The 25,558-nt window shown below is 39.6% G+C and overlaps 1 protein-coding gene across 4 annotated transcripts in view; it reads left to right on the top strand.

Annotated features, from left to right (window-relative positions):
- CACNG5 (calcium voltage-gated channel auxiliary subunit gamma 5) overlaps nucleotides 1-25,558 on the top strand; it is a 576,119-nt gene that overhangs the window by 489,526 nt on the left and 61,035 nt on the right. For all 4 annotated transcript variants that reach the window (XM_044085101.1, XM_044085098.1, XM_044085099.1 and 1 more), the window contains exon 6: nucleotides 18,035-18,180. In XM_044085101.1, coding sequence (XP_043941036.1) covers nucleotides 18,035-18,180 — 146 coding nt within the window. The remainder of the gene's footprint in view (nucleotides 1-18,034; nucleotides 18,181-25,558) is intronic.

Below are 25,558 nucleotides of genomic sequence, written 5' to 3'. Positions count from 1 at the left end.
CTCCACTGAAAAGTACATAGTAAAATAACTATATATTTCTAGACTCTCAGCAGGTTTATGACCCCAGTGTTTGCAAAATAATAGAAAACTACAACCCCTTACTGTATGGCAGTGTAAGTGGCACAACAGGTAGCAGACTCATCATTAGTGTGGAAGGATGTGGGTTCTATCTCCACACAAGGTAGATCCATTGCTGATACTGCAGTACAGCATAGGAGTGCTGCACTCCTGAGTATGTCATCCTATGGATGAGATGTTAAAACAAGCTCTCATCTGCTTCAGTTGGTGACAGCTCAGATCGATGTTGAAGACCCCAAAGCACCTATTGAAAAGAGTGGAAGTCCATTATTTACATGAAATACATTCAAACTCCTCCATTTTTATAAAATTACATACCATAAACAAAAGCATCAGATAATTATTTCCTCACCCTTTTCATCTCAACCACATTATTGTTTTCCTTAATATTTTAGATATGTTACATTTTCTATTAAATAGCACTTCCTTCATCCTAGCATCCCATATATTCCAAATCACCCCAATCATAATTTTAATAATTTTATCCAATTTATAAAGTAATATTTTTTTTTAATTCCATAAACCCATACACACGCATATTCATATTAATATATTCTGTTCTATCTTTCTTATATTTCCCAGAGGAAAAGACTCAAAAAACCTTATTCCATAATTTCTTTGACACCTGAAAAAATGTTCTGTTGTCTCTAGCTCATCACAAAATAAATAATCTTTGCACATCAACTTTATAAAGCATATTACCTTTTAACAAGTAGGGTCTATATTATGTTGTTGAAAGATGTGTTCAGCAAACATGTGTTCATTGGCAAATAAACCGTGAACACTTAAATCAACAAAGGGCCACATCAGTGACTTTTTTCCCCAGGGGAAAAAAGCGCTTGGCCTACTAAACACCACACAAACCAATATACCATCTTCGAGATCGCACTACAGCGGGAAAAACAGCAAATCCCCGATGATGACCAAGTGCTTTTTTCCCCCTGGGAAAAAAATCACTGATGCAGCCTTTCCTTGATTTAAGCATTTGCTGCTTATTTGCCGATGAAGATGTGATCGCTGAACATGTCTTTTGGCAGCATAATATAGACCCAACAAGTAAACTATTTATACCTAAACTCCACAAAAATTGTGACACTGTTGAATTTTACTAAATCTCCTTTTTTCATTCTTAATCACATCAAGAATCTCATTGCTTAATCCTTCCCGGGGATTTACCCCTTAACATCTATTAACAGGTAAGGTAAGTGTGCGATAGTGATGGACTTTAGGGTTAGGGTACGGGTAAAGTAAGTGTGCGATAGTGACGGACCTTAGGGTTAGAGTTTGGGTTAAGGTTAGTGCATAGATAGTTGTGTATGTAAGGTTTAGTGTAGGTGTAGTTTAGTGTGTGCTTGTAAGGTTTTTGGTGTACTGGTGTTGTGTGTGTGTGTTGTGAGTCGGTGTTATGGTGTTTGGTAGTATGGACTGTCGGTATTGTGTGGTTTTGGTGTTTTGGTGTCGGCATTTTGGCTGTCGGGTTTGTGGTGTGTTAGTGTAGTGTAGGGGATCCATCTCTGTATGTAAGATACTGTAGTCACTGATGTAGCAATTTCCATGATCAATACTGCAATACTGCTTTTGTCTTCTTTTCATTGACCACTACATCTGGTTTTCTCACATCTATTTTTTGAACTGTTAGTAATGGGTGATCCGATATGATATAAACGTCAACATTTTCTATAATGCTTTATGGCTCATGTTTCCAATATTTTACAGCTACTTCAATATCATAATGTTTGTACAATCCCCATTGCAACAGTCTTGCCACATTATTATGCCTTTCAGTATACAGTCCTTCTGCCATTAGTATATCACACCCAGCAACAAGATGTGCAGCTGTTTTATAAAACCAAACATTTATCTTTTTCTCCCACATGTTCAATGGACTTTGTAAACCAACTTGTATTTAGCCCAGTATCTTGGGCTGCCAATATTAACCTTTCACCTTTTGGTTTAAATTCACCTTTCCTTAACAATTCCTGCACTTGATCCTGATCAACATGAGGTTGTTTCAAGAGTTTTCTATACCTGCAATTAGATGTATGCATTTTCCACATTCTTGCCTTTTCATCTGATTCTCTACCTTATATTCCTTCTTTTGTTTTTTTGGCACAATCAGTTCTGCCTGATTTTAATCTACTTCTGGTCTGATTTACATTCCCGCTTGTCACCAATATGCTTCTGCTAAACAAAGTAGGGAAGTCATCTTAGACCTATTCTTCGCATGTTTTAAAACTTTCACTATGTTTGGGTCTTGTGAGGTCAGCAGATATGTATATAGTCCTACAACTGCAGATCTATACATGTAATCAGTTTTGAGGAGGCCCATATCGCCTTCAGAATGGGGAATATATATTCTTGGTATATACTGATTTTTTTATAAATCATTTGATAAACATGAAGCATCTTTGCTTTTTTTTTCACTGAAAATAGCTTCTGCTGCTTACTTTTAACTAGCCTGAACTGTTTTTTTTACTGATTACTGCATTTATTTTAAAATCTGCACTTAAAGTTACATTTAGTCGAATTTAGTCGAAAGTTTGCTTGTTTGTTTGTTTAATTGAACTGTGGAGGCTGCCCACTAAAGTGTGCTAGCCCGTGTAACTAATTTATCACTGTCTCTGCATTTTCTGTGTATTTCTGCAAAAAAAGCAAAAAAACAAAAAATAATCCTTGTTTTCCTGCCTTTCTTGACTAGTCTAGACCAGTATACAGGCATTGCTGTATTCTGGGCTGTGGTGTAGTTCCTGTGTTGTCCATTACCTTACTTGGATAGAAGGAAGTTTCTTTGCTCACCAGTGGGAGTGGGGAGCCTTGAGCAGCCTACCTATCCTTGGAGGAAGTGACCTCAGCACAAGAAGCTGTTAGTAATTGGTTGTTTGGGACCATTCCTAGCTCTTTTGTAGTTCACTGCTTAAAATCCGCGTTTGCACGACTTTGCACGGTCGTGCGCATAAACAAGGTTAAACTTTTTCTGGCTCCGCCAAGTCTGCTCTTCAATTTTTCCCTTAGAACTGTTCTACTTGCATTTTGTATACAGGTAAAGCACTCTTAAACAAACGAAAAGTACTTAATTCACCTAAATTCTGTTGAGTACCCATTTCCCTATAGGTCCTTTCTGACTCAGTTACACAGCAATCTTTTTCACTATTTCTAGCATGTCGAAGGGTCAGTTGCTGGCGTCCTCTCCTGTTCAGCTGGTGAATCTGGGAATCTTGAGGCAATGTTACAATTGCCTCATCTACACAGACAACCCTCTCCTCCTCCCAACAAATACAAATATATGCGAGAGATGCAACTATATAGCCAAACTGGAGGCTGAGCTCTCTCAATTCAGTACTGGCAAGACCAGTCAGGAGGAGAAGGTAACCACGCACACCACAAACCCAGTCTCACATAGAACTATCGCAATTGCAAACCAAACATATAAATACACAAAAACATACTCGGAGGCGCTGATTAAAAATCTACAAAAACAACAGAGGCATCCAAAGCAGACAACCAAGCAACCACCACCTTAACATATAGCACATGCAACACATAGTTCACAAAGTCAGTGTGCTAAACAGTCACAGCCCTTAAGGCCAAACAACATGCCAGACACACTTGTAGTAGGTGACTCCATAGTCAGGCACACTGACGTCCCGCTCACCAGACTGAACAAGGAGAGGGTCACAGTAAGCTGCCTGTCGGGAGCTAGAATCCGCCACATAACACAAGCACTCAGGTCACTCCACAGCAAGTACAAATATGACTCAGTCATTGTACATGCCGGTGTGAACGACCTGAGACGTACCTCCCTGGACTACATGAAAAGAGACATAGAGGAGCTCTCTGATTATGTAGCCCAGGCCGGTATGACCCTGACCCTGAGCAGCATCTTACCCTCACCAAGAATGATGCCACAGTACAAAGACAAAATGATCAGTTTTAACAATTGGCTTAATTACTGGTGTCATTCTAAGGGGATCCAGTGTCTGTCTGCTTGGTATGACATGCTTGACAAGCCATGCTGCTTCGCAAGGGATGGCTTGCACCTGTCACCCCTGGGCTTCCGGATATTGGCCAAGGCTCTTGCCACCCCCATAGTGCCTTTTTTAGGCAAAGCTCAAATGACAAACCTACCTCCCTAGAAAACACAAGTGGAAAAAAACTAAGGGTAATGCTGCTCAATGCCAGAAGTCTAAACCTCAAGATGCACGCCCTCGAAGCCCTCCTCAGTATGGAGGACATTGATGTCTGTGCAGTGACTGAAACCTGGTTCAAGGCTCCTGAGAGCACCCCAGCACTAGCAGGTTTTACCTCATATCATGCTTTCCGGCCCCAAAACTTGGACCGAACCACAAAAGGAGGGGGAGTATCCATTTTCATCAAAGATACCCACACCTCCAGGTTAGTGGCAACGCACGAAGCATCGGAGACTATCCAGGTGCAACTAACCGTAGGCAAAACTGCCTTACAGTTTGTAGCATGCTACAGTCCACCCTCTCAAAACTCAGGAACCTCACACAGCCTTCCTGAAGACACTGGAGAGTATGAATGTCTCTCCAAATACCATCATTTTGGGAGACTTCAACTACCCAAACATAGACTGGGAACATTACTCAAGCCCCAACACCCTAGCCCAAAGGTTCCTAGAATTCATAAACTCAAATGCAACGGAACAACTAGTCACCATTCCCACAAGAGGAGACAATATACTAGACCTGATCATCACAAACATGAGGCCAAAATGCTCCACACCGGAAGTACATCCCTCTTTGGTAAGATCAGACCATAAATTAATCTCACTGGAAATCCACATCCCGCCCCCACCCCCTACATAAAAGACCACAGTGAAGAACTTCTCAAAAGCAAACTTCACACTTCTTAAGACTGAAGTGGTATCTTTCAAGGCCCCTGGGCCAGTGGAAACCACAACCCACACTGCTGAATCCTTTGCAAATACCTTCTATGGGCACCTTCAAGAATGCATGGATCATGCAATCCCAAATAAAACCAAGACCCATTCCCCCAAAGGCAGGCACCCGGTCTGGTGGACCCCAGCCATAAATAAACTTTACAACAGGAGAAGGAAGCTACTACATGACAGAGCAAAATCCCTAAAAGGGAAGGCATCTCTGATCAGTACTAGCAAAAAACTACGATCACTCATAAAATCATCCAAGGCCAACTTTGAAAGAAAAATCGCAAAAGACACAAAAGACAATCACAAGGCCTTCTTTGGCTATGCTAGAAACCTGGGTGGAAACTCCCAGATATGCTCAGAGTTAGTCCAAAATGACACAAAATACACTGAACCCACTGACATTGCCAACATTCTGGCAGACAGGTTCAGTGCAAATTTCTCCTCCCCCTCCCCCCAAAAGGAGAAATAACTATCCCAGCAGAGTGTAGCCTCCCTAACATCTCAGATGCCCAGGTGAGAGCCGCCCTCTCTAAAGCTAAAAACACAGCATCAATGGGACCGGATGGTGTCCCGGGCTGTGTGCTACATGAACTCCAAGAGGAACTAAACCCACACATAAGGCTGCTGTTTAATCTTAGCCTTACTACAGGATACGTACCCAAAGAGTGGGTATGGCAACAGTGGTCCCACTTCACAAAGGCGGTGCTTCTACGGACCCTGGAAATTACCGCCCCATAAGCTTGATGAGCCTGGTCTGCAAAGCTATGGAGAGGATCATTATGGAACTCATAAACAAAGACATTGGGGACCTACAGACATTGGATCCTACCCAATTTGGCTTTGTCAAGGGCAGATCCTGCCTTTTGAACTTGGTCGACTTTTTTGAAACAGTCACTAAGGCCATTGATGAGGGTAAGGCAGTTCACACAGCCTACCTTGACCTTGCAAAAGCCTTTGACACAATACCCCACTCGGGCATCATAGACAAACTCACCAGCTTAAATGTAAACCCATATATCACAAGATGGGTTGCAAACTGGCTCAAGGACAGAACCCACAGGGTCAGAGTTGCTGGAGCTATGTCAGACTCTAAGCCAGTCACAAGCGGTGTCCCACAGGGCTCAGTCCTGGGACCCCTCTTGTTCGGCATTTATTTTTCCGAGGTACAGGCAAACATAGGAGGATTGTGGCTGACAAAGTTCGCAGATTACTGCAAACTGGGTGCCATAATTGATACTCCAGCGGACACAAACATCCTTCAGAGAGGCCTCATAGAAACGGATAATTGGTGCCAGAGCCATGGCCTTAAGCTGAACGCCAAAAAATGTATAGTCATACCCTTTGGGAAAAACAAGGTACCAACAAATTACCACATAGGCAGTAATCCATTAAGTACGGAAGAGGTAATCAGGGACCTAGGGACCCAGGTTGACAGTAACCTCTCATTTGACACTCACATTGCCAAAGTGGTTAGGAAGACCTTCTATATTGCCCACCTTATCATGAAGGGTTTCACATCTAGATCAAGAGAGGTTATTGTGCCCCTGTACTCTTCTCTTATCAGGCCAATGATTGAGTACAATGCCCCATTTGGGATGTATCTCACCCGACACCTGCAGCAGTTGGAAAGACCCCAAAAGTTCCTCACCAAGAGGATAAAGGGTCTTAAACATATGTCATATGCTGCCCGACTGAAAACACTCCAGCTCTATTCAGTCGCATACCGCCTACTCACAGGTGATCTGTGCCTGACGTACAAGGCCATGTCCAATCCTGAATTAATGGACATGCTCCACCTCAGAAAATCCAAATCCATCAGAGCCACGGGAACAAGTGACTTAAACCTCAACACAGAAATAAACAGAACGTGCTGGAGGGACAGATTCATAAGCCAGAGGCTCCCTACACTCTGGAACAGAATCCTAGTCCATGTTAGGCAGAGCCCCTCACTGACTCTATTCAAGAGAAATCTCGATGAATGGATGGGAGATCATAGGTTTACCCCGGGGGTCATCTCTGTGTCACTACTAGACAGAGGCATAGTAAACTAAACCCTAAAAGGGCGTAGTATTCTCATCCTAAGGGGTGGTGAAAGCCACATACACTCTGGCTAGGCTTATAAATGCCCTAGAGCAGATAGCCTAGTACGAACCTATGAACCTATGAACCTTCCTATTTTCCTGTCCAATTGATCCAACACATTTTGGGGACAGTCAGTCACTCCAAAGCTGTAAGTTATTACAGGAAAAGCAAATTGGTTTATAGCTTGGACTTTGTTCCTAGATGTCAGTGCTATTTTCAATATTAATTTAGTCTTCTAAAATATTCCTTACTATGTTTTATTTGCATTTGTTCATGTTTTGTTGTTGATCCTTCATCAATTCCCAAATATTTATTCACTCCTTCTTGCTCAAGTTCTTTTATATCACATTTCTATCATACGTTGTTTTCTTGGTGTTGCAACTGTCTTCCTTTAAAGGTTACTTTTACACATTTATCAAGACCAAATGACATTCTTGTATCATCTCAAGAAGTTTTGATCACTTTCAGGTGTGCTTTCTGTTCCTCATCTGATGAATTATGCTGTTATAAATCATTCAAAAAAAAAAAGATGAGAAGCCTTTACACTTATTTTAAATCTATTAGGTAGACAGCTTAATGGGTTAATGCAAGACAAAAGTGAGAGAGTCACCATGGAATATTCCTCTTTAAATTTTTATTCCTGGAATAATAATTTATCCTTTATCATGGCTTAAATGCAAAGTGGTGTGCCACTGTTTCATAGTCACTGTAATGTAATCAATCAGTGTTGGGTTTATCTTATTTATTTTAAACACTGTTTTACCCATGAATGTGGGATACTGTCAAATATTTTTTGTAGTCTGTCTATGCCATACTTATATTATTTACTTTTCTGCAGTTCTCCGCTATGACTTTATTTAACAGCAAATGATCTTTTGTTCCATATGACTTTCTTTTATTACCCTTTTTTCTATTGCCATGATTGAGTTTTCTTCTAAATAACTTTAAATTCTATCAACATCAATTCCAGTGTACAGTTTATATGTTGTCAGACAGCAAGTTATAAGCTATAGTTTTTAGGATAGATTGTAGGTTCACTCTTAAGTAGGAGTATTGTTTTTCCTGTTGTTAACTAGGTTGGTATCTGTTCAGGGTGTGCATATAAATAGTTCTTCCTCAGGCTAAATCTTCATGTAAACACGTTAATACTTTGAACCAGAAGTTAGATACTACATTTTGGCCTGGGGTTTTCCAATTATGAGTTTTTCTTAACTTTGTTTGAATCTCTCTGGCTGATACTTCATCCCATTTCATATCCTGTGCATTTGAACGTCTTATTCTTTCTTGTACTTCTTCTATCCATTCACAGTCTTGGTTATGTCCCACAAGATCTTCATAGATATTTCTCTAAAATTAATCCATTTCTTCTTTTTTTTGGTGGTGTTTCAATTCCTTTTGCCTTGTTTCCCAATTCTTTATAAAACATTTTTGGGTTATCAATAAAATGCTTATTTTGTACTTTTCCTTTATATTTATCTGAATATCTTCTATGTTTTTCTGCTTGTGCTGATATTTTTAGTTTATTATTTGAAATAGTGCATGATAATCTGCGGTGGTGCAGCGGTAGTGTTGTTGCCTCACAGCAAGAGGTTCTCCTGTTCAATTCTCGGCTGGAGTGCGGGGAGTGCCTTCTGTGGGGAGACTGCATGTCCTCCCCATGGTTGGGTGGGTGTTTGAAAGACATCCGTAAATGGACATGCCTTCATTGAAGGTTGAACGTCGAGCTAGCACCTCAGCATTCGTGAAAATCTACTGCCAATCATTAGCGGACCGGAGTTCCGCTGTGGCGACCCCTAACCGGGAAAAGCTGAAAGATAAACAACATTTGTCATAGTGCATGACAGATCCCGATCATTTCTGATAGTGTTTATTGCTTTTATCACATCTATCTTTAAGAGTATTTTTGTTGATCTGTTCCTACTTCTATACTCTTCCAACAGTGATACTTCTTGTCTTAATTGCTTTATAGTTTTCTCTATTTGATGCTCCCACGGTGGCATTTAATTTCACCTCTTCCTTTCCATATACTTTCTTTCTGTATGACAATTTATATGTTTACCAAAATAAAATTATGTTCCTTATTTTTTTGTATTATTTCTTCCCATTGCTGCATTCTGACTATCTCCTTTCTAAATTTTATATGTATTATTTCTATCTCTTCAATATTAAACTTAATATTTTCGATTTCACCTACTATTCCTATTCCTTTATCTTTACCACTATTTATGCTCATTCCTATATCTCTTGAATATTGATTAAGTTGCATAATGGTTACCTCCACCCATTCTTCATTCCTTGCCATTAAAACAATATCATCCATATAAGAAAACATAAATTGGTACTTTGATCCCTTTTGTAGTCATATATTCTGCTACTGTTAATGTTGTATTTACCTTACTGACCACTGCATTCATAACCAATGCAAATAAAATGCTACTTGCTGGACATCCCTGTCTTATACCACTCTTTATATCTATTTCTTGACTTAATCAACCATTCACTGCAAGTTTTACTTTATTTTTTTCATATGCCGAAATAAATACTTTTACTGTCTTCTTGCTTATATTCTTTCATTATGTCCCATAAAAATTCATGTTGTATCCTGTCAAATACCTTACTCAAAGCACCTGCCATGATTTTAACTTCTGTTTTCCTAGTCATTATATTATCTAGTTACTACTGTTACTGTGTTGTGAAATAGTCTTGTTGTTTTTCCTTTAGTATTGTATGAGCTGCCTGCACTCTTAGACAAAGCAACAAAATTTCTTTCAGCTCACCCTGTTGTGTGGGTCTGAATGACAGTAAAGTTTACTTTGACTTATAATTTCTCCTATTATCATTAATAACTGCTGGCGTCCTTTTCCCTTTTCCCAAATACTGTTTCTTCTAATATTCTATTTAATTTAGTCTCCAATCTCTTGTCTGTTGTATTCATAAGAAATCTTAACATTTAAATTATTTAAAACTATCAGTCTCCAATTTCTTATATCCTCTCTTTCCCCTTTTCTCCATATAAATTTCATAGCTCCAATGTATATTTCTTCTTCACCAAAACTTTTATCTGACCATTCATTTAGTACATCAATGAAGCACTTCTTCTGCCAATCTAACAAGTATTGACAGATATAATATTCTATTCCATCAAATCCCATTGCTGATTCTACAGTCATTATTTTTCTTCTTCTTCCAATATTATTTCTTTTTTCTAAATCTTCATTATCCTGCTTTGTTAAATTTTTAACTTTCCATTTTTGTGTTCTTTCTTATTTTTTATAAATGTATTTTCTATATATTCTTTTATTGCATTCATTATTTATTGTTGACTTTTAACACTTTCTCTTCTATCATTTCTTAATTCTCTTATTATTTTGTTTTCTTTTACTATTCTTTTTTAAATAAGGGTACCACCTTATTTTTCTGTTGTAAAAGTACATTTCTTTAAATAACATCTTTTTAAATCTTCTCTTGACTTATTTCATATATTTCCTTTTCCTCTTGAAAATTTCTGACTTATTTCTTACTAAATTTCTAAAAGCATACTTGTTTACTTCTTTGTATTTGTTCTTCTCCTCTTTTCTTTTTTTCATTTTGCAAATTAAAAATTCTTATATTTTTCTTTAAAACTTATCTACCAAGATGTCTGGCCCTTGTAAAATTCTTTCATACCTGCATGATCTTTCCATAATTGCCTGACCCTTACTGTACCTTCCTTATCTAAATATTTTTCATTTATTCTTTTAATACATTTGACTATTTTTATGTATCCTTTTTTCCTGAATCTTTATCTAAATTGCCAAATTATCTGGAAATCCTATAACTCTTATACCTTCTTTCAGAATTGTCAAACTTACTGAAACAATAAAGTAATCTATCTGGGTTCTTAAATTATTCCTTCTGCAGGTCCACTGTTTATTGTTGCAGATATATAACTTTCCACTTTTAATTATTTCTGATATCATTTTAACATCACCTCCGTCTTTTTCTCAAATCCCATTCAAAATCCCCCACTAGTATTAGATCCATATTCACACTTATATCATCTAAGATTTTTTAAACACCCCCCCCTCTTTCTTTATCACATATACATTAACTGGCATAATTATACATGTGCTTTTTCTGTCTCACATCTACAACTGTTGGTCTACCCAATATTACCAAAACAAATCCCAAATTCCAAATTTCTATTGAACTTTTACATAATATTCTGTTCCTGAGCATGTTTCTTTTCCTATATACCAAATAAATTCACCTCCATATAACTTTTCTACTTTTCCACTTCTATTCTCACATTTTCTGTTAAACGTCTTGCATCTTCCAGTATAATAATATCCATATGAAGTGTCATGCCCCATTCCTGTATACCTAGTCTTCTTTTTATATTCTTTATACTCTTCACATTTATTGCTAACATTCTCAGCTCTTTTCCCTTTCTTTACCCTTTGCTTTTTATTTTCTTTCATGCCTAATCATTTAAATTTCCTCTTCTTATTTTTACCCTTTTCCCAATATATTTTTCCTTTGCTTTACTACTCTCTAACTAACTTATTCTTCCTTATTTGTTTCTATCATTCCTTCATGCCCTTCTTTTTTTGTCTTTTGTATCATTTACTTCTCCACCTTCTACTGGCTCATTATTATATATTGTTATTTCTTCTTTTCCTTGATCTCTTTCTGTTTCTTCCTTCTTCTCATTCCCTTGTTCATTCTCATTCTTTTTACACGCTTTCTCCTTATATTCTTTTTTATTTTCCTTGCAATCCATCCGTAAGTGGCCTTTAACATTTAAAACTTTTCATATCTATTTGCGTCATGCCCCACTTTGCCACAAATTTAACACTCTTTTGTTACACTTTTAAATGAAATGGTCACTCCCGCCAAAAAAAAAAAAAAAACAATTTTTTTGTGGCTCCAGTTTTAAAGTACCCTTGCTTCCTTCTACAGTTATAATACTTGGAATATGTACTATTCTTAGATTTTCCAGTTTTAATCAACACAACATTCCCAACCCCAGTCAATAAACCTCTGTTATAATAATTTTTTATAATGCCAATAACTTCTTTACATCCAGTCCTTAAATAGTCTTTTAATGATTTCTTTTCTAGTTCAGTTCAAAACTGCACATAGATTTTCTTTTTTGTCTCTTTGTTAAATGTTTGCAAAACATACAAGTTCCATGGGTTACAGTTTTTCTTTAGTTAATATTGTTCCAAAAATGTCTCCATGTATGGTCCTGATTCAAATATAATGTCACAAAAGGTATGTTTATTAGTAAGAATGAAGGCTCTTACCTTTTTGCTAAAATCCCCTACAGTGCTATTATGTTATACCAAATGTCATAGCAGTCCATCTCTTTTTCTGCTTTATGTCTTATTCTTAATAAATGCTTCTTTCTCCTTAATTCCATCTTCTTCTCTTCCCCTCTTTCCCTGTTTCATCGATTTCGAGAATTCTATTTGCAATATCTCCCACAAAATTGCCTTCTTACTTTCCAGCTCAATTTGAAAAATTACATCCTGCAGATAAACATCTCGCAACCATTCCAGTTGGAGGTTTGTAATAAAATATCCTTTCTGCTTCTCACGCTCCATCTCAAACAGTTACTTCTAGAAAATAGCTTCTGAATCTTGCAAAGGTGCTGCTACCTTTGTACTACTCTGCACATATGACTCTCCCTTCTCACTGCATGCTGCTACAGGCTCATGTGCCTCTGCCTCCTCCACCTCTTCCCTTTGCAAAGGCTTGACTGCCTTCAAACCCAAAATATTCACCAATTTCTGTTTCCCTGTTAAGTGTCCTCCAGACTCCACATGCAAAGCAAATAATTCTTCTGACATGATCTTGTCTGCCATAAGCTCCCTGCTTCTCAAGCCACTGCACCTAGACTGGAAGCAGGAAGCACCACAAAAATTAGTGTCATCACTGATGCCCTTGTCAAATTTGCACTAGTAGTGCAAATAATACCTTAAATCTGCCCTAAAAATTGTCTACTAGCCTAAAGGGACCAACTTGGCCAACAAATAATAAATAAATAAATAAATAAATAAATAAATAAATAAATATGAGTTTACCTTAAAATGTTATGGGCAAGGTTATATAAGGCCAGAGAGAGAGTCTTCTAAAATATCATAAGATATTATTAGGTTCATAGGTAGGTTCATAGGTAGGTACTTTGGTATCTGCCCAAAGGCATATATTAGCCCAGCCATGTTGTGCGGTATTCACCACCCCTTTATTAGTTCCCTAGGCCCTTGATCGAGCAGCTAGTACAATTGGCCTCTATCTAGTAGAGCTGTCGGTATGATCCCTGGTGTAAACTTTCTGTTACCCATCCACTCGTCAAGGTTTCTCTTGAAGAGTGATAGTGAGGGGCTCTGTCTTATGTAGATCTGGACCTTGTTCCATAGCAAGGGAAGTCTTTGCAAAGGGAATCTATCCCACCAGCATGTTCTATTCATTGTTGTGCTGAGGTTTATATCCCTAGAGCGTGTAGCTCGAGTAGATTTGGTTTTGCTAAGATGGAGCATGTTCAACGGTTCTGGGTTGGACATGGCTCTGTATGTTAGACAGAGATTGCCTCTGAGAAGGCAGTATGCAACAGAGAAAAGCCTTAGTTTTTTTCAATCCTGCTGCATAGGGCAACTGTTTGAGGCCAGTAATCTTCTTAGTGAGGTACCCATGTGGTCTCTCCAGCTGCTGGAGATGCATGGCCAGGTACATTCCAACTGGTGCATTGTACTCAATAATGGGTCTGATGAGGGAAGAGTGGAGGGGCACCACTACATCCTTAGATCTTGATGTGAACCCTTTCATGATCAGATGGGTCACATAGAAGGATTTTCTAACCATCTTGGCAACATGGTTATCAAAGGAAAGCTGACTATCTACTTGGGTCCCTAGGTCCCTTATTAGATCTCAGGGGGTTACCTCCTATGTGGTAATTTGCGGGTACTCTGTTTTTTCCAAAAGGGATTACTATGCATTTTTTAGCATTTAGCTTGAGACCATGGCTTTGACACCATGCATCAGTCTCATTAAGGCCCATCTGGAGGATATCCATGTTGGCCGGAGACTCTATTATAGCACTCAGTTTGCAGTCATCCACAAACTTGGTCAGCCACAGCCCTTCAGTGCTTGCCTGTACTTCTGAGAAGTATATGCAAAACAGCAGGGGCCCCAGGACAGAGCCCTGAGGCATACCGCTCATTACTGGTCTGGATTCGGACATAGATCCCACTACTCTTACTTTGTGGGATCTGTCTGAGAGCCATTTTGCGATCCATCTTGTGACATAAGGGTTTATGCCCAGGTTGGTGAGTTTATCAATAATACCCGAATGGGGAATGGTGTCAAATGCTTTAGCAAGGTCAAGGTAAGCCGTGTGTACCTCCTTTCCCTTATCTATAGCCTGAGTAACTGTCTCAAAGAAGTCCACCAGGTTCAGGGGGCATGATCTGCCCTTGACAAAGCCGAACTGTGTGGGGTCAAGTGTTTGGAGGTTCCCAAGCTCTCCATTTATGAGTTCCATAATGATTCGCTCCATTGCCTTACAGATCAGACTGGACAGGCTTATTGGTCAGTAGTTCCCAGGGTTGGTTGTGGGCCCACCCTTGTGCAATGGAACCACCATTGCTGTGCTCAATTCTATGGGCACATATCCTGTCGAGAGGCTGAGACTGAACAGGGTATTCAGATACGGGGTTAATTAATTTTGGAGCTCACGTATGACACAGCCCAGGACACCATCTGGTCCCATGGAGGCAGTATTTTTAGCTTTAGATAGAGCCTTATTAACCAATGTATCACTAATAATTGGAGTTACACAATCCCCTGGAATAGTAATAGGCCCTGCAGGTGGTGAGGGAGGGGAGAAATTTGCACTGAACCTGTCAGCCAAGATGTTGGCAATGTCAGTGGGGTCAGTGTATTTTGTTCCATTTTGTACTAGCTCAGAACAGACCTGAGCATTGCCATTTAGGTTTTTGACGTAACCATAGAAGGCCTTATGGTTATCCTTGGCATCCTTGGCAACTTTCTTTTTGAAACTGGCTTTAGTTGACTTGATGAGGGCTCTCAATTTCTTACTAATGATGATCAGGGATGATTTTTCTACTTGAGATTTGGCCTTTTTTTGTACAAGTCTCCTCCTTTTATTGTATAGTTTGCTTATGTCTGGGGTCCACCAGACTGGTTTCTTCTTGCTTGAGGAAGCAGTCTTGGTCTTATTTGGGATAGCACGGTCCATGCAATCCTGAAGATGTAAATAAAGTGCCTTGGTGTAGGAGTCTGCATCCTGGATATCATTAGCCTTCTGCAAGGGAATAGTGAAGCTTTCCACTTCTGATGCAAGTAGTTTGAAGTTTGCTTTGGAAAGGTTTTTTACGATGGTTTCTTTGACTGGGGGAGGTGGAGGGGTGAGGATGTCCAGGGTTATCAGTTTGTGGTCTGATCTGACCAGAGAGGGAGTGATAATGGGTGTGGTACAATGGGCGCCCATATTTGTGATGACTAAATCCAATATGTTGTCCCCTCTAGTGGGAGAACATACCAGTTGTTCAAGGGCATTTGAATTTATAAATTCTATGAACCGCTGGGCATAGGGGTTAGAACTTTGGTAGTTCACCCAGTCTATACCAGGGTAGTTGAAATCACCCAAAAATATGGTGTTGGGTAGGACCTTTATATTTTCCAATGCCTCAAGGAATGCTGAGTGAGCATCTTGAGACATGGTGGGTGATCTATAACAGGCTACGCCTTGAAATGTGGTTTTGCCTGCTGATAGTTGCGCATGGATGATCTCTAGGGCATTATGCTGTGCCACTAACCTGGAGATGTGGGTATCCTTGATGAATATGGATACACCTCCGCCCTTTGTACTGTGATCCGGTAACTGAGGCCGGAAGGTATGATACAAATTGTAACCTGGTAGTGCTGGGGTGCTCTCTAGAGCCTTGAACTAGGTTTCTGTCACTGCACAAACATTGATTTTCTCCATACTGAGGAGTTCCTCAACTGTGTGCATTTTGAGGTTGAGACTTCTGGCATTGAGTAGCATTACCCTTAGTTTTTGGTTACCTGTGCTGGTTATGGTGGTTGGTTTGTTCTTTGAGCCTTGCCTAAAAAAGGCACTATGGGGACGGCAAGAGCCTTGGTCAGTATTCGAAAGCCTAGGGGTGACAGGTGCAAACCATCTCTGGTGAAACAGCGAGGCTTGTCTATCATGTCATCCCAGGCAGACAGACACTGGATCCCCTTAGAATGACACCAGAAGCTTAGCCAATTGTTGAGATTGATCATTTTGCCTTTGTACTGTGGTATCATTCTAGGTGAAGGTAGTATGCTACTCAAGGTCAGGGTCATACCAGCTTGGGCTACATGATCAGAGACCTCCTCAATGTCTCTTTTCATGTAGTCCAGGGAGGTACGTCTTAGATCATTCACACCAACATGTACAATGACAGTGTCATACTTGTACTTGTTCTGGAGTGACCTAAGTGCCTGTGTTATGTGGCGGATCCTAGCACCCGACAGGCAGCTGAGAGTAACCTTCTTGTTCAGTCTGGTGAGTGGAACATCTGTGTGCCTTACTATAGAGTCTCCAATTACTAGCGTGTTGGGTATGGTGTTTTGCCTTAGGGGCTGTCGTGAGGCACACTGCTGAGGTGAATTATCTGTTTTCTGGCTTGTGTTTGGAGGTGCAGGTTGCTTGCTTGTCTGCTTTGGAGGGCCCTGTTTCTTTTTCAGATTGGTACCTAGTGCCTCCGAATAGGTTTTTGTGTAATTATGTTTATGTTTTGCCGGTGCTTCTTTTGTAGATCCATATGTGACTGGTGGTGTGATGCTAGTGTGTCTCGTCTCCTCTTGACTGTCTGTTACAGTCATGGGTTGAGAGCACTTAGCCTCCAGTCTGGCTGTGTATTTGCATCTCTCACACGTGTTTGTGTCTAGAGGTAAGAGGAGAGGGTTGTCTGTATACATGAGGCGGCTGTGACATTGCCTCAGGATGCCCAATTCCACCAGATGAACTGGAGAGTACACCTGAAGCTGACCTCTGGACATGCTTGAAAAAGTAAATTTCACTTGTCTTGAGGACAATCGAGGGTCTTCTGCTGTATTATAATATGCTGTCTAGGAGATTTGGAAAATAATAGTGCTGTCTAGGAGATTTGGACAAGTGCTGATTTGGGTTATGCAAGTGCTGCAATAAGAGCAGTTGATCTGAAGCACTTGAGTTGAGGCTTGCCTAGTTCTAAGGGAAAATTTGCAGTGCAAACTTTGTGGAGCCAGGAATAGTATACCCCAGCTAACCGGCGCTGCCCGACGCTGTTCTGTGCGCAATTATTCAATCAGTGAGGAAGCTGATTAGGGTGGAAATGCTATACAAAGGAAAAAAACTGCAACGTTTTTTTTTTATTTTATTTTATTTTTTACTACATGGCAGTATCAACATCATTCTGTAAGGAGGAGACTATACTCTGGGAAAAAGAAATTCTGTACTTAGGGTAAAGTTGTTATTTAATTTTTTTGTTTACTGATTCAGTCTTACTCTAACCTAGTGAAATACCTTATCATAATGTAGAGGATTGTATAGGTAATATATATTTTGACACCTTTCTGCCTTTTCTTAGTTTTATTATTAATACACATTAGTGCTTCAGACCATAAATGCAGCCTGTCCATGAACAAAAATACTCTGAATAATGACCAATGATTAGAGAAATGGTACAATATATCCTAGCAGCACCTAACGAGGATGTAGTACCAATGACATATCTATGTTCTGCCTTAAAATATTAAATCAACCACAAACAGTGGCAGTGTGTGACATGACTGTGAGTGTAACTGATGTTTTGCATTGCACTTCTAATCTTCTTACGAGATGATGAGAAGCATTCAGTAAAACATTCTCATAAAATCGGCAGTAATTAAATGTGTTGCTATAATGCAGTGTCTGTTATCCTCCTCCAGGTTTGTCTCTGGTTGTTGGGCTGGTGTTGTACATTTCCAGCATCAATGATGAGATGTTGAACCGCACAAAAGACTCAGAGACGTACTTCAGCTATAAATATGGATGGTCCTTCGCATTTGCTGCCATATCCTTTCTGTTAACTGAGGTATTGAATCAAGCTGTATAACTATACACACAATGCTTACTTAATACAAAGTCTGACAATATGCAATTCATTGACCAGAGTCTCATAAAATGTTTTAATTATTTGATTTTCTACACCACTTTAAGACTGGTACCTCACAAATTTGATATGTCACTTAAAATAAGTATGTAGTTCATGTGTGTGTGTGTGTGTGTGCGTGTCTGTATGTGTGTGTGTGTGTGTGTGTGTGTGTGTGTGTGTGTGTGTGTGTGTGTGTGTGTGTGTGTGTGTGTGTGCGTGTGTTTATATATATCTGTGTGTGTGCCTGTGTGTGTGTGTGTGTGTATGTGTTTATATGTATCTGTGTGTGTGTGTGTGTGTGTGTGTGTGTGTGTGTGTGTGTGTGTGTGTGTGTGTGTGTGTCTATCTTTCTATACATAGGACAGCTAACTGAGTGACCACATATACAAACATCCAGAATGTCAATGTTACTGTTGTTTTGATGTTGCAGAAGATGTTCAGATCTCTAGACCAAGACATTTTGATGACATTTGACTTTCTGATGTGCAGTGAGTCTATCAGTAATGAGTTGGAGTATACCTTGTATACCAGACACAGGTCACCTCTTGGCAGTCTGTAGGACACACTGTCTGTATTTAGCTTTTCTGCTATGTTCTTGTGAGGAACTGTGCAAAAAGCTTTGTCCAGGACAAAACATGCTGTGTCTATCATTTTGCCTTCATTTATTGCTTTGGTAACCTTTTCAAAATAATCCACCAGGTAGAGTAAGAGTGACCTGCCCTTAAAGAATCCAAACTGAAATGGCTGCTGTATTTGGAGATTGCCTATGGCCCGACTGATTCATTCCCTGATAGTTATTTTCATGGCTTTGCATATCAGGCTGATCAGACTGATGTTTCTATAATTCCCTGGGCCTGTAGTAGGTCCTCCCTTTTGCAGGGGAATGACTGTAGCTGTTCTCCATTCACGTGGTACAAAACCTGTATGCAGGCTGAGACTGAACAATGTTGTTAGGGGTGTGGCTAAATTGAGTATTATTTGAGACTCAGAGATTTTATTATGAAACAAAGAAATATTTTCAGAATTGCCTGGTAAAACTAATTTAATCAAATATCACATTAAAACCGACCCATGAAAGAAGGTCAACTTGAAACCATACATAATCCCTGAATATCAGAGAAAGGCAGTCCAAGCAGAGAAAAAAATATATGCTTAATTAAGGGTTATTGAAGAATCTACCAGTGGAAAAAATAACCATATATTTTGGTTCCTAAACCAGACTGCGCCATTATGTTCTGCAATGACTTCAGAAAGCTTAACTTAATTTCTAAGTTAGATAGTTATTCTATGCCCAGAGAATACAAAATTAAAAAACAGCTTAAAAAGGCTAGATTTCTAACACTCTGGACTTAGCAAAAGGTAACTGGTAGATTCCCCTGACTGAGGACACTAACATGAAAACTGTTTTTTTTTTTTAACCATGAGGATCTGTTCCAGTATACAGTCCTCCTATTTGGCCTTCATGGTGCCCCAGCCACATTCCAATGGTTGATTAGGCTCAAGGGTTCAAAGGTAAGTATTAGGCTAGCTGCCCCTGAGGGCCATTTTAAGCCTAATTAATTTCCCTTTTTTGTGCTCAAATTAACCAATCCCATTTTGTTTGAGATTGGCCTTACCTTACCAATCCCATGGCTGATAATTATATATTACCTCTAATGAGAATAGCTGGGATCATACAGTAGATAACTTGAGGGGACCCATGCACAGAATAAAGCATTTAGGAGCTGCCTTTCTTCATTAGTAATACAGGGGGCAGTCCTGAGGTAAATGTTCTGTTTCCCATCCATAGATCCAAGTTGGACTTAAAGATAGCTAGGGATAAATTTTGTTTTATGTGGCTGTGGAGTCTAATCAAGAGCAGTGGTATCCTCTGCGAGATATACCTGTCCCTTCAAACCATTCTGTTGATGTTGCAGAAGTGTTTCTGATGCCACTTGACTTGATGATGTGCAGTAAATCCATCAGTATTGGGTTGGAGGATGCCTTGTAGGCCAGACACAGGTCACCTCTTAGCAGTCTGTAGGATACGGAGTATAGTGACAGGGCTTTGAACTTTATTTTATGTGGATGGGAAGTCTGTTCCACAGCAGTGGTTTCTTCATGAGATATATCTGTCTGTTTAGACCTTATGTATTTGTAATAAGGTATCTATGTGGGAGTTCTGTTGTTTGTGTCTGGAGAGATATTTGTCAAAGGGGATATTATATTCCACATCTGGTCTAATGAGGACTAAGTAAAAGGAAACAATGACAGCCCTATATCTAGAAACAATCCCTTCATTTGTAAGCTGTGCAATATAGAATGACTTTCTTACAACAATGGACACATGTTGGTCAAAAGTTAAGTCATTGTAAATATAAATTCCCAAATCCCGAACAACTGGGTCATCTCTTAAGAGCATATTGTTAATGTGGTATTTCTCTGGGATAGATGACTTCCCAAACAATACAATAATGCATTTTTTGGCCTTTAGATTCATTCCATGATTCTGGCACCAGTTATTCATTTGGTGATTCAATGACTGCTTCTAGCTTGCAGTCATCTGCAAACATAGTCAGCCAGAGCCCTTTGGTAGTAGCTTTTACTTCAGAAAAGTAGGTGCCAGGCAGGAGAAGTCCCGGCACATAACCCAGTGGACTCCACTGGTGACTGGTCTCTTTGTGCAGGTAAATTCTCCTATTTTGATTTTCAATCTGTGAGCCAGTTTGCATTCCAACAGGTGGCATAGGGGTTATTTCCACTTTATTCAGCTTTTCTACTATGCCTGACTAGGGAATCATGTAAGAAGATTTGGTCAGGTCAACGAATGTGGTGTAAACTTTTTTGACTTTATCTATTGCTTTGATGACCTTTTAAAAAAAAAATCCACCAGGTTGAGTAAGCATGATCTACTGTTGACAAATTCAAACTGAGACAGATCCAGTGTTTGGAGGTTTCTTTTATCCTAATTAATTAGGACCATGATAAATCTTTCCATGGCTTTGCATATGAGGCTGATTAGACTTATGGGTTTGTAAGTGCCTGGGCATGCCAAAAGTCATCCCTTATTTAGAGGTGATGCACCAGATGGGGATGCTATTACAGATTTGTTCTCAGGGAGTATAGGATCTTTTGGGAGTTGGAGTGCTTCATCGGAGCAAGACGTGGGCTCATATTTTGGGATTTGACCAGGGGATTGATTGAATACTCAGGCATTGACTGCCACATAGGGCACAGTTTTCTTTGCCCCACATATCACAACATTGGTTAAAGAGAAGATACAGAAAGGTTAATATGTTGTCATATTTGAATTAATTGATGCTGAAGGCATGTAGCATTACATGGAAGATGACATCTCAGGTAATAAGGACCTTTTGACAGTATTAGCAACATTGGGTCGGAGGAGGGCCAGAAGGTTTAGAGCCAGGACATGGAAGAAATGAGTACTTGGTTTTGTGTTTTATATGATGGTCTCCTTGAGAAGGATAGTTCTCAGGCATTATTGCTTTTAGCTTATTTCTTAATGACTCATGAGGTTCAGTGGTTACATTCCGAAAATGTGTGGATGTGGTATGGTGAGCGTTTCTGAAAATGGAAAGCTGTGGATCAATCGTGGAAGTGGGAAGTGAAACACCCCGATATTTGGCTCTCCATGATGATGGATAGTTTGAGTGGATTTGACCGGATAGGCAGGTTGGGGGATGAGATAGATGGGGTATGTTGGGTATACTGTACACGTAGGTGTATGTGGTCTGCATGTAGATTTTCACATATTTGTTTGATCTGTTCCAGAGTTCACATGGCATCACAGTGTGGCCACTGTGAGGGGAATATGACACATGCAGGCCCCACATTAACCGATATCAGGTCCTTCCCAGGCCCAAGGTCTTCAAGGGTTTAGAGGGTGTGGCATTTATGGGGGCCACAGGAGAAGTACATCCTTATGAGGGCAGAGGGGCAAGCCAGCTTTCCAATTCACCTGTTAGGGTACAGGTATTGTGCCAGATGTTGATTTACTTTCCTTATTCACAGATCACTGTTGAATTGATTTTGGGGTTTTCACTGGGGTTTTCTATCAAGTCAGGGGTTTGTGGGGCTGGTTCGGTTTGTAAAAGAATGAGGATATATTGAGAGGTTTGGTCAAGAAGGAAGTGCACACTGGCAGGTTGTTGGGCCCTTTTGTTTACTATCCTTTTGCTAACTTCAAAGTGGCACCATGGGGGTTGGTCCCCAAAAAAGAGCCTGGTGAATTTCAAATAATTCACCATTTGTCTTTCCTGCAAGGCAAATTGGTCATAATTATCATAGATTTTATCAATAGAGAGGATGTTACTGTTAGGTACACTTCTTTGGATGATGTGGTAGTGATGATTAAGGGATTTGTGGACCCTTGGTTATTAGGGTCTATTTTATATATTCGAACACTTAAATGTTCGAATCACTAAAGATCAAACTTTAGTGATCAAACATTTAAATGTTTGAATAGTTGAATAGTTTAAAAAATTAAAAAAAAAAACTAATAAAAAAAAAAAAAACTAAAGGGTGTAAAGAGGGGCGCCTGCACTACCCACATTAAATATACCAACTCCAAGATCACGATACAGTGTAGGAAATGGGAAATTTTTCATTTCCGCACTGTAGCACACTGAAGTACGATCTTTGAGTTGGTATATTTAAGTAGCGAGGGGTGTGGGGGTGCAGGGGGGCTTAACCCCTTACTTACACCCTTTACTTTTTCTTTTTTTTTTGTAAATATTTATTTTTAATATATTCAAACATTTAATTGTTCGATCACTAAAGTTTGATCTTTAGTGATTCAAACAATTAAGCATTCGAGTATGTAAAATAGACCCGGTTATTAAAGGTTGACATCTAATTGGCTTTTAATTTGTTGCCTCTGCATGAAGACCAGTGGCTGTTATTGGGTATGGTAGTCAATGACAAGTTTTATTTTGACAAGGCCATGCCTATGGGTTGTGTGGTAGTTTGTACCACTTTTGAGAAATTTAGCTCTAAGCTGCACTGGGTCTGGCCACAACTGATTGCTTCTCAGAAGGCTATTCATAATCTTGATGACTTTCTTTTTGTGGGTGAGGGTTTTGAGGGAGCTATGAAAGGCATGCAGGCATTTATTGCTATGTGCAAGGAGTTGGGTGCTCCCCTGGCTAACCAGAAGTTGGAAGACCCCACCAAGTCTTTATGTTTTTTGGATTTAACAGTGGATGTTGACCTAGGTTTGTTTTGTCTGCCATGTGAAAAGATAGAGCAATTGAAAGGAAAGATTGAGTGGATGATGTCAAAAGACAACATGTGGATTATGGATGCTATGAAGCTTTGAGGTCTCTTGAATTTTGCATGCCTGACAATTAGTCACAGTCAGACATTTTGCAGTACAATGGCATTTTTGTTACAAGGGTAAAGAAATAAGCATCATTGGGTAAGGGTTAGCAAGCTTGTGCAGGCAAATTTAGTATTGTGATTGTCATTTTTAAACTGTTTCAATGCCATTTCATGTTGGCAGAAAGGCGCGATCAGTCAGGATGAATTACAATTTTTCACAGATGCTGTGGGGGTAAAGGGATGGTGGCATATTTTAGCAGAGAATGGTTTGCAGTTCATTGGCCCAAGGATTGGAAGGAGGAGAAGGAGTGGAAGAAGAATGTGGCTTTTTTTTTGGAACTGATACCTATTTGGGTGGATGCCATAGTTTGGCAGAAGTTATTGTGTAACAGCAAGATGTTTTTTAATTCAGTCAACTTGGCAGTGGTTAGGCTGCTAAAGTCCAAAATGGCCAAGTCTAGGCTACTTTTTTTAGTTTTATGGAAATTGGTTTTGCAAAGTTTGCTGATAACATTTTTCTTTTTCAGGTGTACATTTACTGGGTGTTAAAATTTTGATTTCTGACAACCTTTCTCATTTTCAGTTTTGTAGGTTATGGCAGTTGGCCCTGGAGGTACAAGATGATCCAGTATTGTTGCCGGAGGGGGTATGACAAGTTGGTCTGAATTAATTCAGCAATCTTGGGCTGATCCAATGAGGAAGATGTATAATAGAGCATTATCTGCATTTGTTAACTTTGTATTGCAGTTGCCTGAAGAGGAGAGAGTTTGTCCAGTGAAGCTGTTGCATTATTTGGCTGAGGCTTGAATGAAAGAACAGGTAATACAGTCAGTTAAGTAGATTTGGCAGCTATTAGGGTATTTCCTCTGTAGCTGAGTTAGAGGATTTGATCAAGTCTTGGGCAATATTACAGATGTTGAAGGTTGTGTTCAGATTAGTGGTAGGAATGCAGACAGGCATTTGCCTATGAAGAAGCAGGCCCTTAAGTTGCTGCTGGCAGGTTTGCAGTTACTGAAATAGAATTAATTGGATTACCCACTTTGGGGTCCTCTCTCGATAGTATGTGCAGTGGAGTATTTAGGGTGATTGAGCTGCTGGACTCATTGTTGTGGCAGGATGTTATTATATTTCCTTCTATGGTTGTGCTTATCTAAAACTGATCAGGTGGGCCAGAGCATGCAGATTGTGTTGCAGAAGTGTGGGAAGGAGTCCATCTGTCCAGTGTCATGGGCCAAGAGGTTGCAGTTATCGCATGGGGGTATGCAGCAGGATTTAGTTTTTCCATCGCACAGTGGAAGGGTGGTACAAGACAATCAGTTTTTGTCTTGATAAGGAAGGCTTTTCAAAGTGTAGGTTTTTAAGGTGAGAGGTTTTCTACGTATTCTTTTCAGATTGGGAGGGCATCGAACTTGGCAAGGGAAGGTAGGCTACTGGAGGTTATGAAGAGGATGGGGTGGTGGTCATCTGGGTCTTTTTGTCTCATATTAGATAGTTTATGTCATTGGCAGTGTTTGATTTTTTTTTTTTTTAATAAGAAAGAAGGTTGTCAGACTGGGCCATTGCTATGTTTATTGGGTTCTGAAATGTGTGGTGTTTAGGACAAATGGAAATGAGATGGGGTTGTGGCAATGTGGGTGGAATGTGTTTTGGCATGATGTTAAAGGACTCAGGTGGCGCCAGCTCAAGGACAAGCTTGAAGAGATATTTTCTTGGATTGGGATCCCATATATTTTGATTCTACATTTGTCAGGTAATGACTTAGGGATTATTTCAAAATGTCAGATAGTCCTTATGGCAATGAGGGACTTGTTGAGGCTGAAGACCAGGTTTCCTTTTATGATTATTGTCAGGTTGGAAATAGTGCCACGGCTGGTTTGGAGGACTGCAGGCAACTTTATGGGTATTGAGCTTGCCCATCATTTGTTAATCACAGGCTTTTGAGGCAGTTGCATCAATTGCGGAATCATATTATTGAAAATAGAGATTCAAATAATAGGGA

This window comes from Protopterus annectens, chromosome 10.part0 (genome assembly GCF_019279795.1).
Source record: "Protopterus annectens isolate FY-2018-M chromosome 10.part0, PAN1.0, whole genome shotgun sequence".
NCBI classification, from domain to species: Eukaryota; Metazoa; Chordata; order Ceratodontiformes; family Protopteridae; genus Protopterus; species Protopterus annectens.
This window is presented reverse-complemented; position numbering and strand designations above follow the sequence as displayed.